This window comes from Leuresthes tenuis, unplaced genomic scaffold (assembly GCF_036924035.1).
Source record: "Leuresthes tenuis unplaced genomic scaffold, fLeuTen1.0.hap1 SCAF_4, whole genome shotgun sequence".
Taxonomy (NCBI): domain Eukaryota; kingdom Metazoa; phylum Chordata; class Actinopteri; order Atheriniformes; family Atherinopsidae; genus Leuresthes; species Leuresthes tenuis.
Genome location: NW_027325358.1, coordinates 9,304,890 through 9,320,561, shown reverse-complemented (window position 1 = coordinate 9,320,561; position 15,672 = coordinate 9,304,890). Strand labels below are relative to the sequence as shown.

At 35.7% G+C, this 15,672-nt stretch overlaps 2 protein-coding genes across 3 annotated transcripts in view; both read right to left on the bottom strand.

Moving 5' to 3' along the window:
• Positions 1–5,882, bottom strand: part of LOC140305545 (complement C3-like) — a 32,001-nt gene extending 26,119 nt beyond the window's left edge. For both annotated transcript variants that reach the window (XM_072384456.1, XM_072384457.1), the window contains exons 1-4: positions 5,762–5,882; positions 3,570–3,768; positions 1,034–1,196; positions 311–405 (exon numbers count right to left, since the gene is read on the bottom strand). In XM_072384456.1, coding sequence (XP_072240557.1) covers positions 311–405; positions 1,034–1,196; positions 3,570–3,768; positions 5,762–5,856 — 552 coding nt within the window. In that variant the 5' untranslated portion in view covers positions 5,857–5,882. The remainder of the gene's footprint in view (positions 1–310; positions 406–1,033; positions 1,197–3,569; positions 3,769–5,761) is intronic.
• Positions 5,883–9,109: 3,227 nt separating this feature from the next.
• LOC140305547 (complement C3-like) overlaps positions 9,110–15,672 on the bottom strand; it is a 35,771-nt gene continuing 29,208 nt past the window's right edge. The window contains exons 35-43 of the mRNA XM_072384458.1: positions 15,537–15,585; positions 14,918–15,008; positions 14,729–14,818; positions 13,157–13,259; positions 12,901–12,990; positions 10,708–10,800; positions 10,542–10,625; positions 10,321–10,459; positions 9,110–10,033 (exon numbers count right to left, since the gene is read on the bottom strand). Of these exons, the coding sequence (XP_072240559.1) occupies positions 9,889–10,033; positions 10,321–10,459; positions 10,542–10,625; positions 10,708–10,800; positions 12,901–12,990; positions 13,157–13,259; positions 14,729–14,818; positions 14,918–15,008; positions 15,537–15,585 (884 nt within the window). The 3' untranslated portion in view covers positions 9,110–9,888. The remainder of the gene's footprint in view (positions 10,034–10,320; positions 10,460–10,541; positions 10,626–10,707; positions 10,801–12,900; positions 12,991–13,156; positions 13,260–14,728; positions 14,819–14,917; positions 15,009–15,536; positions 15,586–15,672) is intronic.

The window sequence follows — 15,672 nt, the reverse complement described above, 5'->3', positions numbered from 1 at the left end:
ACATTCTAACATTCTTACTTATATCTGTAGTTGCTTTCATCTTTAATATCTTTATTCCTCATTTTTCTTCCTATTAGAATATACAACATGAGTGTATTTGACTAGACTCTCATGTAAGATTTTACATAACAGTACTTTGCTGAATAAATCCTTATAGCAACGCCAGTTACACACACGCCAGAACCAATATCTAGTGATAATATTTTGAGAGCATTACGCCACCCAAAGAGACTTTACTCCTGAAGTGAAACCTTAATATCACCATCATTACTTGTATACTTGTGAATTTTTGAAAGTTACAGTTATTTACCACAATCTCAATGTCCACTGCGTTGACAGTGTGGGTATTATGGTTCGCCTCCACAGGCTCCATTGCTGGGTTCACTGCAAAGATCCTGTAGAAAACTGTTAGAGAGAGGAAAACAGGAAAATTCTTTTTTCCTCCCAGTCATTTCATGACAACATCACACAGTTGACATAAGGAAAATGTGTATTTAATGAAACTAATATTGCAGTTTAAAACAATAATTTATTTAACTGAGAAACATTTCACAAATTGCAAGAAGTAAAAAATAATGATCTAAAAAACAAAGTAGGGGAGTTGCGTATTTTGTGTTACTGGTGGTAAATACTCATATCGCATGTTACAATGTGGCCAAAATAAAAATAGTAAGTAAAAGTAAAAAGTAAATAAAACAGAACAACATCCTTGTCATCTGAGCACGATCTGTTTGTTGATACAGACAACAAGACAAGGCTGAAATATAGAAGACATTCAGTAAGAATGGAATAAATTAATAACAACATGTTGTTGCCCATCTTTAACAATTTATTGAGTATACTTTGAGTTAAAGGTTATTTTAGCATCATCTGAGCTGAATATTCATATAGTAAGAGTGTGTATTTCTGTTAAATCTTTTGTAGTCTTAAATATTGTCATTTTTCCAAAATGCTGTTACACTGTTGCATTGCAGTTCATGGCTGCCATTCCACAAAGAAGATACGTTCCTCAGGAATGAAGAAGTGTACTCACTCTTGCTTTCTTGATTATAGATGGGCTTGTCAGTCTGAATGAAAATGTAACCCGACAGGAAGGAGACTAATACAACCTTCTCCAGCACTCGGTCAGGGAACTGGGCTTGCAGGTAAACAAACTGCTTTATGTTGGGATCATTACTGAAGGCTTCAGCAGGGATCTGAGAAAAAACACAGAGTGAACTAAAAGATGACAGAATGGGGTATAAAAGCTGTGAAACTGTTTTGATACTGATACATATTCATCTATAGTGGCTTTTCCATAGTTCTTGGAAATTAAATGAAGGCAGGGACTTTGCAAAAAAACTAGGGCCAGGTACATTAACGGATCATTTTGGCGTTAACTAATGAATTAATTATCGCCGACAATCATTTGTCTCCCATTAACGCCGTTTTTATTGTTTATTATTTTTATTGTAAAAGTCTGTTGCTCACTGGCTTTTATTTTGAAAAAGTCCATCGTGGGTGAGCCTAGTATGTTGCTAACTGCTGCAGAGCTCACAGGAAACAGTCAGAAAAGAAAAGAATGGCGGATGAAGCAGACTAAACAAACATGGAGAAGGTTACAGGACTTTTACTTGGCTGTTTTCATTTCCATGTTCTTCCAGACGGCACAGTTGACAGAGCCAAAGTTATTTGTAAGCGCTGCAACATTGAATTGTCTTATCACCAGAGTATTTCAGTTCCTTCAGTGTACAGTTCCATTAAAAGTGCGTTATATGCTACTTTTGAATTCATTATTGGATTTTACGTATAAAAATGCGATTAATCGCGATTAATCGTGATTAATCACAGGAAATCATGCGATTAAAGAATTTGCTCAGCCCTAAAAAAAAAAATATATTTATATATATATATATATATTATGAAATCAAACATTATGTTGTAGGGAAGTAGGAAATCTATAACTATATCCAGGAAACTAACAGCTGGAATCTGCTTCAGAAAGCAAATTTAGCAAAGTGTGCGTGTGACCCTGTCAAGAAATTTGGAGTTCAAGTTACCTCTTTCTCTGAAATGGAAAATAACAACTTTTTCTGGAAATGTTGAAAAATTTATATTTGGAAATATAAATATAAATATATAAGCATTTGGACAGCAATTCTCATTATGTTGAAATCATATATTGAATATTAAACTTGCTGATTCAATTATTAGATGTAATACAGGCCTCTCAAAATGAACCTTTAGTTTATTGTGATACACCTTTTAATCTGTACGTAAGGTTGCTTGATCATTGGTCCTAAGGTAAATTAAGTCTTATCTGATCATCAATTTTATCTTCAGTTGCTGTCAACTGCTTTTTGTCCTATTATGTTACAAAAGCCTATACTACAGTTCTACTATGGTATTTCAAAGCATTGCGGAAACATCCATTGTATTAATATATTGTATTGTATCCATTGTAAAGGAAATTAGAGTTGAGAAAACAAATGTGCGACTTGCTCATTTTACTTAGTCCACAGTTGCTTAATTTTGCTTAACAGAAAATTTGCTTGGTTTTTGTTCCAGTCAGTCTTTGGCATTGTTAGCTGTTTACTGTTCCAGAGGGATCAGTAAACAAAGACACCAACTGGATGGATTCCTGCAGGGATCCATTGCTATATGATTCTCAGTGGTTTTACCAAGGATTTAGGTTCCAAACCAAGATTTTTTGAGGTTTAAACATCCCCACAGTGTGTCTTTGTTAGCTGTTACCATGTGAAATAGTATCAAAGCTAAATTGATTAAATCTTTTTTTCTTTACCTGTGCTTCACTTAAACTGAACACACTGAGGACCAAAACTCTTAGTCCCATTAGTGTTTCTCAACTCAGAGTTCAAGTTTGCCCTTAACATTTACTAAACCAGTCAAACAAAGCAATTGGCAAAGTCAGTTGCCCAAAAAAAGGACTTCACAAAACAATTTGAGAAACTATTCTCATTTCGGAAATAGGTTTTACACTGTGTACAGTACATTGAACTCTGCTTATCCTCTGTTTTGTTTCAGAGCCTTCCATGAAAACGTACCATCTGTTCCAGAAAGCAGATTTAAGAATGAGTTTTATTCTGGAATTTTTTTTAGTGCCAGAGCCCTCGGTTTTCAGCTTTTGAAATCTGATTTTTTTTTAACATTTTTAAACTTTGACAAATAGAATCATAATACCTTTGAAGTTGTGACATGGTGTAAAATGTAAATAAAAACAATACAATTATTTACAGTGGCCCCTGTAGACAGTTTTTAAAAAGAAAGTTGTTTTTGGCTCTTTTCAGTTCACTTAAATGATCATTTCTCTTTAAAACGATCATTTACAAAGAGGACATTAAATATAAAATAAAACACTTCAAGATTCAACAAAATTACATGGAAAACTTACATTCATGACACTTTCATATACTGCATGAACCAATACACAGTATATTATTGAAATACATTATGTAAATCATAGAACAATGAGGAAATGCCTCTAACTCTGCTGCCTATATTTTACCTAATTTTACAGGGTACTGAGTCTTTGAAGTATACCATGACATCAACGCTCAATAGTACATTACCGTAATTCTTCCAAAATCCTGGTAGTTCTTTGCCTTAGTAAGGGTCACATATGTGGATGCCAGCTTTTGGGTTTTGGTTGGAAAATTCATCACACTGATTTGTACTCTTCTGTCATCTTTTCTCTCACAATCTTGAATTTCTACAAAGATATTTTCGGCTGTTCCTGCTCGCAGCAAGTTGGGGGCAGACATCAGCTCCCTGGAGAGAGAGAAAATAACCAAGCTGTTATTAACAATAGGGTCTGGTCAAAAAAATAGTTTTTCTGAAGAAACTTCTTAACTTCATTAAATGACCATGAACTATATAAGGAGTAGACATGCTAAGAGCAGTTACAACCCTGTGAGTGTGTAATAAAAATGTCCATTTTTGCTATATCTGCTAATGCTCACCTTTTAAGGCACTCCATACAACCTGATATTACATGTGTTGCATATCAAAATGTGCAGACTAATATCACCTATTATGGTTGTCCTTGCTAAGGTTTTGCTAATTTCCCCTCCCATCTTTACTTGACCCCATGACATTTTCCAGGGAGTTCAAGGAGAAGAGGCTAGGAGCACGCAGCGGGAGATCATGTTTTTGACTATTAGACCAGACCTGTATTTAGACAAATACAAAATGTAATATTTTTTTATTTTACTAAAGCGTTTCTCTCAGTGTCATGATCCATGGCTACTATTGGTTTTCTGCCTTTTGGTTTCTTAGTCTTTGCTCTGGTTTATTTACTTCTCAGTGCCTTGGTCAAGTCTGTTTTCTGTCTTCTTGTTTGGTATTTTGTTTTGAGCTTTAGTCCTTGTATTCTGTTTTAGGTTTCAGTCCTCTTTTTATTCTAGTTACTTGTCATTATGCCTAGAAATTCTCAGTTGTCGATGTCAGTTGTGTGTCGCTGTCGTCATTTCCCTGCGGTAACTTTCAGTCAGTTCATTAATTTCTCCATCTGTCAGCCAGTCTTCCTTTGTTTCTTTTAGTTGTGTTGGTTAGTTCAGTGAGAGTTTTACTTATCCTGCCTTGCAGGGCCCAGTTAGTTTAATAAAGCAACCTCGACCTTCCCTTAATCTGAAGTCCTGCATGTGGGTCGGTCCTTTTCCTCTTTTCATTCTGTTTTTTGTTTTCACCAAAACCCTGACACTCGAAAGAAATGTTGAAATCAGAGACCACTGGGTAATACCAAAATTAATGATTTACACCCAGATGGTATCTCTGTTGGGTTGCTTTGAGCTACTTTGGTTTCAAGGTCTGTCTGTCCATGCATATTTCTCTCTACAGTGAAGTGCATATTTCAGAAAGCAATTTATTGTTTATCCTATAGATTAAATAGTTTTGTTTCAACTTGATATTCTGGAATTTGTGCCAACGTAAAATCAGTTAAATAAACCCAAATGGAATCAATCAAACCGACTCTGATAAATAAGTTGAATCTTTTTTTTTTAAGTTGAAGTTGAAGTTCTTTTTTGAGCGTAGATTTTTTTTCAGAGGGTGAAGAAGTATTCTTCACATTCACATTTTGAAGTATATAAGAGAGGCTGGATAAACATCTTGTATGTCAAGGAAAACTAGTTTTATCATGAAAATACAGGGAAGTATAACAAGTAACATTAAACAGTGCAGGAAAATGTCATATGCTGTAATTTATTTAAACAGTAAATTGCTGTTGACTATAATTCATGATTTTATTATGAATTTATGTAGAAGCAGAATTTTGCTACGGTAGTTATTCAGTTAAATGTTCTTCTCTTTTTGAACAATTTTAGATTCAACTGCAATTTGTGATTATCATGGTATTGAATAACTGATATAAACTGCTGAATTGTTTGATTTCCATCACACTTTAAAAGCTCTTAGTGTGTAGGTGCACATTTCATTTGTACAGTAAAGCTGTCTGAAAGACATGGTGTACAATGTCTCATGTAGTGACATGACATGTAGTGGTGTAAAACTAGTGTGAAACATAGCATGAAAAAACATATAAGGAAAGTACATTAAACACATAAATCAACTGAGTTGCATATCAGTAATAGTGTTGAGAGCATTATTCTCTTTGCCAGATTTGTGTGACAGTAAATAGATGGTTTACTTTCATAAGAATCGTTTGATCATATAAGAAACAAAACAACTGAAGCTCCTTCAACCCAACAGCTATTTCAATAGTCATCAAGTTAAGAATGTTTGAAGGTAGAGCAGGTCTACTTACAATGGAGATGAAGCAGTCAGAGAAATTAGAACGAAAAATGCCAGCGAGGCAACCAGCAACAGCTGGCTCCAACACGTGTCCCTGCCCGATCCCATATCTGTTGTGGGTGCAGACTCGGTGACACTCTACTCTTTATCCGTTTACAGTAGCTTGCTCCACCTTTTGTCTCTGTTTAGATTTAGTAATCTAAATCTAATGACAAATTCACAGAGACACTCATTCCAAATAAGTCTGAGTTTATTTTTTATTTGAGGTGAAAGCAGATTAACCAATACAACCAAGAAAAAAAAAAAAAAAGAAAGACAAAACTTTGCTTTGCCTCTTGGAAAAAGGAGACATCCTGTAATAAATAAAATATACTTTTGATCTACTTTTAGGCTGTTGAATGACACTTTTGGTAAAGTTATGCCAGTTGTGATATATCACAGATATGATACAAGAAGATTATTTTGTTTAAGAGCTAAACATTCAGGCAACCACGACAAAGAAAAGAAATTAAAAGACTCCTTCAAGAAGGTAATTCAGCTCACTGTTGGCTAAACATATTAGGTGTTACAGCTCAGTTGTGTCTCAATTTGGAGCAAGCAGAAACAAAATTGAAATATTGTAAAAATGGAAACAGAGGTTGACAAAGGAAGATGTCAAAAAAGAAAAGAAAGAAATGCTGATGCAGAGGGCGAGAAGAAGATTGCAGAACTTTTTCTGGTGCAGGTGAATCTTTGAATGTTAACAAAAAGGATGAGGATACAGATGTTAAAAACTTTTTTTCAAACACAACTACTCAGAACCTGGTAAAATGGTAATGATATTTACAGCATCTGCGGACTGATTTCTTCTTTAAGATGAGTGATGAGAGTGTCGACTCTATGCATGGAGCAGACATTATAGCAGTGGTAAAATAAAAAAATGGAAAGCATTTCACCTTGAAATGTGGGAAACTTATTCAAACTAAAGAACACAATCATACAAGAACAATCAGTTTTCTAAGAGCAAACTAACTTCAATTCAGCAATAAGTATGAAAATGAATAATTTTGTGTACATACACACAAGACAATGAACCTCTGAAAAACTTGAAGTGACGCCAGAGAAGTTTGTGAACTTTAAAACTATGTGATTGTTACTCGTTTTGAAGTAGATTGACTTTTTTATGCATATACAGCTTATACGTAATTAGGGGTTCTAGCCCCGAAATGGTAGAACTCTGTTTGGGCTGGTTCATTACTTTTATTGTTATTATTATCATTATTCCTGCTCCTATGTTGTGATTCAGATTGATGAGCAGAAATGAGTCAGCATTGCCAAACTTGGCCCAGTGGGTTCTGTAAATACCATTAATACAAAATGTCTGCTGAAGTGAATTTTACCAAATTTGGTCCATGTGCTCTAGAGGCAAGTGATAATTGATATAAAAAAGTACCATATTTATTGGTGAATGTGGGCTTGCCTTATTCATCATTTAGTGTTTGTTTAAGATTATTCATAATTTATTAACTCCTAGAAGGACAAATCCTCAAAAGAATTTAGGATACCCATCGTGATACTTTGATTAATAGTAAATGAGAAAAAAGAAAAATGTAAAAGCCTGTGTCCAACACACCCTACATCCCCATCCAGATCAAAACGTTCTAGAAGCAAAAAAATGGCACTTCAACATTTAAGGTAAACATGATGGATGTTTAGCTAATTGCATATTAAAAAAACAGTGAAATGTCAACTACTTTTTTATTTTTTTTTATTTTACAATCCTGGTTGGTCGGCAGCATTGAACTGACCTACACAGCTCTGCCATACATGAATAAGGCGGGATGAGTAAAACAAGAATCATCTATGAAAAGCTGCTGCAATAGGCATGATCTCAGGTGAAAAGGGCCAAAACTAGTAGTCAGGTAGTTAATTGTTAGCTTGATAATGTTGATGTGGAAAACAGTAAAATTTCGTAGTTATTGGATAATCAGAACACCGAATTCTACAAACCACATTGTGTGAATTACCTACACAATTTTACAGCAAAAAAGCAAGATTGAAACAAAAAAGATGGTGAAATTACCAAAAACCCTTCCAGAAGCTTGCAGAAAATTTAGTCCAAATCTAACATATTTTGGTAACATATTCAGGTTCTACATTAAAAAAAATTATTTCAAGGTAGAACGCGAAAAAAAGTGTGGCACATATGTTCTCAGGAAAAGAATGAATTAAAAAATAATCCTATTATTATGTGCTCTACTTCTTAGATGGTTAAGATCAGGCTAAAAAGGTGACCGCAGTCATTCCAAAATATGAGAAGCAAACAGCTTGTACATCAAGCAATGTTGCAACGTTTCTGGTGAGCTGAGAAATCGTGCAACACATCCAGTAAAGTTTGACTATTTATTTATTTTTGCAGAATTGTGTCCTCAACAACTACTCATTGCTGCTCGATATGCAGATATAAAAGCAGATATGAATGAAATGTATTACTTCTACCAACTGACCCTTAAACTATAGGAGATGCGACAGGCTCATGATGGATTTCAAGAGGTGGGTGGCTGTGGTGGTACCCTGTGATGTTCCCGGGGCTCCTTCCCGCCTCCTGGCACTCTGATGTGACTGCCTGTCTGCCTTGCAAAGCCACGCTGATTTTATTGTAACACACCAGCAGGGTGTCTTCTGATGTCTATGAATGTCCATAGCAGAGCCCTTGTTTGGATGCCTAACTGGTGTGGGGCACAGGCTGAACACAGGCAGATTATTCTAGAACTGACTTAAAGGGAATAACCACTACAAATAAATTCAGACATAGGCATGGCACATAGAAGGTGGGGAGTGTGTTTCTGTGGTGTGCACTGGGTATCGTGACATTCACCTCCCGAAGTGACTTGAGTCTGCCTCCAAAGACACTTTGATGGATGAGCTTCTTCTTATTATTGTTATTTCTTTATTATCTCTATTATTATAATAAGAATTATTGTTGTTATTAGTGTTACTGTTTTTAATTATCATTATTTCTCTTTTCTTGCACATCCACATGATGTCATTTTTTCTTTCATCTTAAAGACAGTGCTTTTATATTTTTTCTTGACTTTTTTCCTAATTCCTCACAAATCATGTCTGTACCTACCTTTTTAAAATGATTTTTTTTTACTGTTGTTGTTTGTTTGTTTGTTTGGGGTTTCTCTTTTTTGCATGTTTATTTATTGTCTCACGTCTTGTCTTCTTTTGTAAACCTATCCCAGCAGCCAGTGGGCAAGAGGCTGGGTGCACTGTGGACAGGTCGCCAATCCATCACAGGGCAGGTGTACACTTTAAAAAGTAAACTTAAAAAAGCCAGATAAGACATGCAAGAAACAAAACATGCAAAAAACATATGTAGGGTGTTAAAATCAATTTCTTTATTCAAATAATGCATTGCTATTTAGTCAGCAACTTTAGCCAAACTGAGGGGACAGCTTCCAGCAAGTACACTGCAATCTTCGCAGAACTTTCTCCAGATTTAGTATTAGTTGTTTTCACAGTGCTACACAGCTGCTATTACTGCTCATTACTGTGAACAAATTGCAACAGCAGTCTTGGTCGGTTGGACTTCGTAACTTTTACACATCTCTATCAACACAGCAAACTCTGAACTGCATGAAGCAGAATTTCAAGGACAGGCACACACAGTAGCAGTGGGTCTTATTTTGGTATAAGATTCTCTTTTCAAAACAATGTTACAAATAAGTAACAGCACTGTTCAAACTTTAAATTGTTTCGATGTTAATTGGTGCAGCACCTAAATGCTTTTTTCATCGTTCACAGCTTTTGCTGAATGGACAAGAAGAATTCTTGTTTTGTCTTGTGCTGCAGCTTCTCCTCTCACACATGTAGCCAATAGAAAAACCTCAACAATGTCCTTAGGTGAAGTGAAAGATTACACTGTTCAAATGCTGTCAGCATCAGATAAATGGCTTTAGGTGTATTTAATGTTCAAACATATGGAAACCCAACATTTTAAGGTGCTCCCACCACTGGAAAGTTTTCATTCACAACATGACTGACATGCCAATTTATAATGAATTGTTATGACAATGATGACAAAACAAAAGGATTAATGATATCTGTATTCTATGTTAGCTTGAAATAAACAAAAAAACGTTGCTTTGTTCAGTTTCACTTCATCTCACATCCAAACACTTCAATCTGCCTTTCCAGATTCTGAATGCCCAAACACGTAGGTCGGTATTCCTCAGTTTGACACTCTGCGATTGTGGGCCAGTACTCGACCCAGGTATTCTCACCAAGCAGATACTGGAATCTGAACACAGAAAAATGGAAAATGCTTTCAGCTTTTATGAGGCAAGGTTTTCTGCAGTGTATACCATACAGGAATTGGAATTAATAAAATGTTAAAGCAAGTCATAGAGAGCAATAATGTGTGTGGTCTGATTTCTATAATTCCGTGTAAAACAGATACTTTTTGTAGACATTCATCACATACAGTAGTCTTCCCAAGTTTCTTTTTTGACCTGTCCTACTGCTGCAGCAACATGAAACCAAATCCAGAGGTATATAAAGCGGTCTGACAACACACAACAAACTTACGAATCGTCATCTTTGTAAATATCAGATGATGATCCCATGATTAGGTAGGTTTTGGTTACTGTCAGATCCAAAGCTTTTCTGCAGTGCTGATAACTGATAAATCTGCGCAGTTTGTCTGCTGGAGTCGGATCATTGGTTCCTGTAATTGAAAAAAATTATATGAGGAAGAGAACATGGGTCCTGGGCTGTAATTTCCGTAGCAAAGAGGAGATTATACCCACCAACTTTAATGACTTTCGATATCCGCATAGTGTACATGTCAGTGTTTTCTTCGGCTTTAAAATTTGCCATTGTCACTTTGTAAACTGAAAGGAGAAAAGGTGAAGATTGTTAACTTTGTGCTTTTCTTTCCTACTTACTCATTCACACATTCAAACACACTCTTACCAAAGTCTATTTTGCTAGTTGCTGTGGATTCACAAGCTTTTGCAGTGCGCTGTGTATTCTCGATATTCTCCTTTCTCTGCTTAGTGCAGCTCTCTGGAAATAAAGATTGATAAATTAAACAAAAATACACATCTGACTCAGATGGCACAGCAAATCCAAATGTTACTGATACCCAGTAATATGCTCAATGTTCCACGCTATTTTAAATACCAGGGAAGAAAAACTGACATATTAAGAGGTATACAAATACTTTAATCAAACAGAGTCTTTTTTTAAGCTCATCACTGGAAAAGGGAGCATTAGAACTTAGATGTTATCGTGTGATTGCATGTCTCCCTAGAAAACAGCCACTCTTACTCAACGGTTTAATTACTTTTTGTCTCCTGTGACCGACATCCAAAGTTGTCGACTGTCTTGTGAAGAACAGGTTTTTACAGGTTAACACTGAAATCAAAAACCCCGACATGAATGACAGTGCCAAGGCAGAATTCAGCTGCTTCTCTTCCTGTCTCTGCTCTAGGGTCTGAGGTTGTCTCAGTGACTGAGGCATTTTGCTCCAACTGACAACAGCAGTGAGAGTTCAGCCCAGTTCACCGTAAATTCACAGAAGGAAAAAACTCTCGACTCCAAGATGCTCAAGAGTTTGGGGTTGATGTGAGAGTTTAGTTTTAAAGTTAAATTTCCTGTTTGAAGGTTGATTTTATTATGTAAATGTGTACTACATCTATTCTCTTTCCTTAAATGTTCATGTTAAAGACTCACATGTTCTGTTTTGTTTGTTTTGTGTTTTGTCTGCAGTTAGTTAAGAAATGTCTTCATTTATTTGTCATTGTTGATTGTTTCCTAATCCAGTAACCAGGTCAACTGACATGGAACCAACTGTCTGAATAAAAAAAAATATTATTTTTACAATAGTTCACACGGAAGCCATCTCAGCTCATCCAAATTAGCTCGGTTTCCATTGCTGATTTCGATTCATCTTTAGAAGATGTGGATAAGAAATGGTGAATGGAGCAGGTAAATAAAAAAGGCTTCCACTAATACACTATTTGATGTGGTTTTTGACCATTTTAAAAAACTTGATTAGCTTTAGCAGGTAAACATTCTACAGAAGCATGTGAACAGCTTTGAGTCCTGAAAACAGATGCAAAGACATAACTCAACCGTTTCTGGTCAGAGACGATACTCAACAAACTCATCTGATTGATCGACGTCTTCCAAGATACACTATCCCAGATAATCCTAGACCTTAAATTAATTCCTGAAGAGTTACTCTCTCCATTTTCCAACTGTGGATGTCCACCATAGGCCTCTCTTTTCTTTCCTCCTCAAGTTAAGGGCTCAAGACAAGTTCTATTGAACCACGAGCAGCAACATTAAGTATCCTAGTTTATTCACAGTTCGCCGGTGTCAACGTATCTGATCCTTTTCTCTCTTTTGAGGCTATTGCAAGAACAGTTCACAAGCCAAGTGAGAATCCCGTTTTACCTTGAGATTAACCAAATTAGTTGCGGCCTGTTCTTCAGGCCTGTTCTTACCCCCATTTTAAAGTATATTTTTTTCTTTCCTGTTGAGGGATAACTACAAAGTGTGCATTGAAGTTTTTAAAGTAAACTTTACTATTCTTGTATATGTTAACAGTTCAAATCAAGTTTTTATCTATAAAACAGCAACATGTTGGTCTAATAAAACATCTTTTTTCCCTGTCCAGCTCTTTCTTAGACCTATATCTGGCAAACTGCTTATGGCCAGCTCAGTGTTTAATCTCTTCCCAATAATCAGAGTTACCAAGTTTACCACACCTCCTTGGATTATTTCAGTCCATAATCTGAAACACGGTCTTTCTCTAAACACAGACAAATTCTGAAGGAATACACAATAAAATGAGTTCTTGTTCACTTCAAAAAGTAGGTCTGTGTGCTGTTTTAGTCCTCGTAGCTGATGTAACATCTACCTTGAGGAGGTCCACAGGTGCATTTTGTTAATGTATGCCATGGAGTCCAAGCCTTTGACCTCCACTGATCCTAAAATCAAACTTTCTGCAGCTGTTGATTTGGCTCCTTTCTTTTAAAATAGTGACTTTTGTTTTCAACGTGTATTAGATTCAGAGTACTGTACAAAATGTCAATGCACTTTTTTAAGTTCATAAATCACAAATGCATGCTTTGGAAGATAGTTTAGGAATTATGTTACCTTCAGCGCATACACGTACATCATCTACAGAAAGTATGAGGAGCTCTCCACTGCCTCTCCCAGGGCGATAAAATTTCACACAATGTGTCTCTGTAACAAGAAAGAAAGGACTTTTTTAATATTTAGTAATAATTAGAGAAGGCTCATAACACATGTACATTCGAAAATTATCTCATTTTTAGAAGACGCAAGAGGATTTTTAAAATGTGTTTTTGATCATTGCATAAGTTTAAGTAAAATACATTGAGAGACTTACTGTCATAGTATTCATACACCGACACGGCAGCTGGTTGCAAGACACCCACTTTCATTTTCTGCTCAATTCTGAAAGAGATCTCCTCAGGCCGTGTGTTAGAAACCTGTAGAGGGGGACAACAAAAGTACAGTACGTGTGGAAAATAGAATTTTTGCAGGCCTGAATGTTTTGTAACATCAATGTTCTTGTTGAGTCCCTAGGAGACCGGATTATGGAAGCAAACACACTGTGAGCTCTGTTTGTTGACAAGAGCAGTATAAATAAGTCATGTTTCACATACAACTTTGCTTTCATGTAATACAACAGTCAAGTGGACAGTATGAATTTGAGCAAGAAAGACTGCTCTAGTTTAGAGAAATTTAGAAGTGAAAAGTAGAGTCTGGGCAGCAGTAATTAAAGGCCTCCACCCCCCCAAATAAGAGACAAGCTTTTTTTGGCCATATTTCAGATTTGTTTGGCTGAATGTAAGTCCTACCTGACAGCTCTCTGTCTTCTACTTTTCTTGCATTGTATAGCATTTAGCAGTGTTTTTGGTTTGCCCTGCTAATATACTGAATCATTTGCGTGCTATATTTTTATTCAGCCTTTAACCATTAATCCAGAATGCATTAATTAATGTGCATTCAATACAATCCAAAAATTCAAAACAACAACAACAATAATAATAATAATAATAATAATAATAGTAATAATAGATCATATTAATAACACAATCATCATAATTTCTTACACTTTAAACACAAATCGCCCTCCATCAGGGTATTCTATGAAGCTAAGTTAGAGTGTGGTAAATCTGTGCATAATCTTGTACTGTGTGATGTTTCTACTCGCCTTGCTTATATATTTCTTTCCCCTGCTCTGAATATTCCAGCATTTTCTTGTAAGCTTGGGGACATTCCTTAGCGCTACCACATGTGTCATATTAGACTTGTGGGCCTCTAGCTTCTCACAACACAAGAATAAAGGAGGAACACAATATTCTTCCATAGAAAAGAAGAAAAAAACTTTTCTTCCAAATACGATCCATATCAGCATTTTCAAAATGAGCAAATGTCATTATGAAGGTTTAACAAGCCACAAAGTCCTCATATGGAGGCAGAAGTGAGTTAGACTGGACAATGCCAGTTTGCTCAGAGTAATCCACCCAGCAACTAGTTTGAGACCAAGATAAAACATTTATTTTTCCCTTCTGTGTTTACACTCATTCACTCGTTTCTTTTGGTTTCAGTCACTGTTTATGCAGTACAGTTAGGGTTAGGCAACACATTTTTGATTTAAACTACTTAGTTAGGGTTAGAAATCAGAAATAATTGGTCATGATTAGAAAAAGTCAGGGTTTGTGCAAAAATGTGTTCTGTTTTCAAAGTTCTTCTTTTGTTTGCTTTGGTGATGTGTCAACACATTTCCCATTAACACGATTGTTAAAGGAGGTAAATTTTTCAAATTTTCAATTTTGTAATTCATGCATGACAATAACATACATAACTGTTTTTGTAGGACTGTCTCACTTTGGGGCATTCATCAGAGGACTGCATTTAAATTTGAGAAAGGGCGCCATAGCGAAAGTCTTACCTTTTTAAGGTAAATCATGAGAGAACCTTTTTCTGAGAGAGCTTTGTTTGTCTCATAATTTGAGATAATGGCAGCATGTCCTGAAGACAACTACATGCAAAAAGAGTTTAAAATGACAGGTTAATACAAATATGCTCAGTTTGAAAATAGTCTGAACCTGTAGTCTGTAGGTTCATATGCATCTCTTACTGCGTCCAGGTCATTTTTGTTAAAAGTGTAGCCCGTCGGTAAACCAATATCCAAGATTGTCATAGATGCACTGCGTTCCTTGCTCTTATACCTGCACACAGAAACAAATTATAAAAAAGATAACGTCTAGAAAGATAGTTCAAAGCCTTCATAGAGATTATAAATGTTCTACACATCATTTTATCTCTGGCGGAACTCAGGTGTAAAAAGAGCTGGTAACAGGGGAAAAGTAATTATTCTTAGCCTGCATTTATGTTGTTCATGGTGAACAGAAGAATGATAAAGAAAGAAAAAATATGGCAAGATTCAAAGACAGGGGAAAAAGGATAAGTCTGAAATGCCCTGTGTAGAAATGAATCATTGTGTCAAGTGATTGTAATATGTAGCCATCCTACAATTTAAAATTTATGTATCTGTGGAGAATTTTGCTGTTGTGTCTGAGCCAGTTTAACAGCTGATAAGCACATATTTTGTTAATACTAAATGCAAAGACCCACTAAATATGAGATAAACAAAGCTCTTGCCATCATTTTCCTCTAAACCCTGAAAGTCTTTATGAGAGAAAAGGTTGAGTACTGAACTTGTCACATATGACATTAGAACTGTTGATGGTACTTACAAAACCTGTATTTTCAGCTTGAATATTTTCTCATCATCAGTGTCTTTCTCTGTAGAAGCAAACATATCGAATGAGTTTTGTTTAAGCTCTACCCCATCCCCCTTAGAACAGCAAAATATAAGCACGACATACTAAT